Genomic DNA, 1289 nt, shown 5'->3' with positions numbered 1-1289 from the left:
CACCATCCTGCTCAACAAGGCGGTGAGGACCATCCAGTGGAAAGGGTCCTTCCACGAGGAAGGGGACAGCACCAGGGATTTTCCCATCCGGGTGGAGTGCGAGGATGGAGATGCCTTCCTCGCCGACCACGTCATCGTTACTGTCCCGCTGGGTGAGGACACCAACGCCTTTCCTTGCCCTGTCTGTCCCCTCTCAAAGAGTTGGCATGGTTGGAAATGGGCAGATGGAGGGCAGGGACGTCATCTGCTTGAGGGTAGGGAGGTGTGGTGAGAAGCAGCTGAGGGACCTGGGGCTGTTCAGCCTGGAAGAGGCTGAGGGGAGACCTTCTCACTCTCTACAACTCCCTGACACAGGAGGTTGTAGCAAGGCGGGGGTTGGTCTGTTCTCCCCAGTGGCGAGTGACAGGATGAGGGTACATGGCCTGAAATTGCACCACGGGAGGTTCAGGTTAGGTATTACGAAGAATTTCTTTACTAAGAGGGTTGTCAGGCATTGGAACAGGCTGCCCAGGGAGGGGGCTGAGCCGCCATCCCTGGAGGCGTTAAAGAGACAGGTGGATGTTGTGCTGAAGGGCATGGCTTAGTGGTGCTGATAGGGCTGGGACAAAGGTTGAACTCTATGATCTTGAAGGTCTCTTCCGGCCAGAACTGTTCTACGATTCTATGACTTGCCAAAACCCCTTCCCGGTCTCCCCTCTTGGAGAGGTGAGGCTGAGAAGGGGTGTGGCACGGGGAAAGCATCTTGGAGCCCGTTTAGGAGTGAACAGAGCCGCCTGATCTTCCGCCTGCAGGTTTCCTCAAGGAACACCACCAGAACTTCTTCCAGCCTCCCTTGCCTGAGAGGAAAACGGAGGCCATTCGCCGCCTGGGTTTCGGCACCAACAACAAGATCTTCCTGGAGTTCGAGCAGCCTTTCTGGGAACCCCAGCAGCAGCTCCTCGAAGTCGTATGGGAGGATGAGTCGCCTCTCGAGGAGCCCAGCACCGACCTGGAGGCCAGCTGGTTCAAGAAGCTCATTGGATTTGTGGTCCTCCAGCCACCGGAGCAGTACGTGGCCAGAAGCGTCAGCAAAGGGGCACTGCGGACTGGGGGTCTGGGCATCTTCCCGGCAACATAAAGGAGCATCTTTGTCCTGTCTGGAGCTTTAAGACCTTCTCTGGCGGCCCGCAGCAGTGCTCCCAGGGCAGCGAGCAGCAGGAGGGCAGCAGGCAGCTCTCAGCCGCATCTTTCCTCCCCAGGCATGGGCACGTCCTCTGCGGCTTCATTGCGGGGAAAGAGGCAGAGTACAT

The 1289-nt window shown here is 58.0% G+C and overlaps 1 protein-coding gene across 1 annotated transcript in view; it reads left to right on the top strand.

Annotated features, from left to right (window-relative positions):
• LOC104279933 (peroxisomal N(1)-acetyl-spermine/spermidine oxidase-like) overlaps window positions 1–1289 on the top strand; it is a gene marked incomplete at both ends in the record, with an annotated part of 1894 nt that overhangs the window by 276 nt on the left and 329 nt on the right. Inside the window, 3 exon segments of the mRNA XM_009877402.1 lie at window positions 1–152; window positions 792–1047; window positions 1239–1289. The exon segment at window positions 1–152 is cut by the window's left edge and continues 42 nt beyond it; the exon segment at window positions 1239–1289 is cut by the window's right edge and continues 19 nt beyond it. Coding sequence (XP_009875704.1) covers window positions 1–152; window positions 792–1047; window positions 1239–1289 — 459 coding nt within the window.

This window comes from Apaloderma vittatum, unplaced genomic scaffold (assembly GCF_000703405.1).
Source record: "Apaloderma vittatum isolate BGI_N311 unplaced genomic scaffold, ASM70340v1 scaffold40269, whole genome shotgun sequence".
Classification (NCBI taxonomy): Eukaryota; Metazoa; Chordata; class Aves; order Trogoniformes; family Trogonidae; genus Apaloderma; species Apaloderma vittatum.
This window is presented reverse-complemented; position numbering and strand designations above follow the sequence as displayed.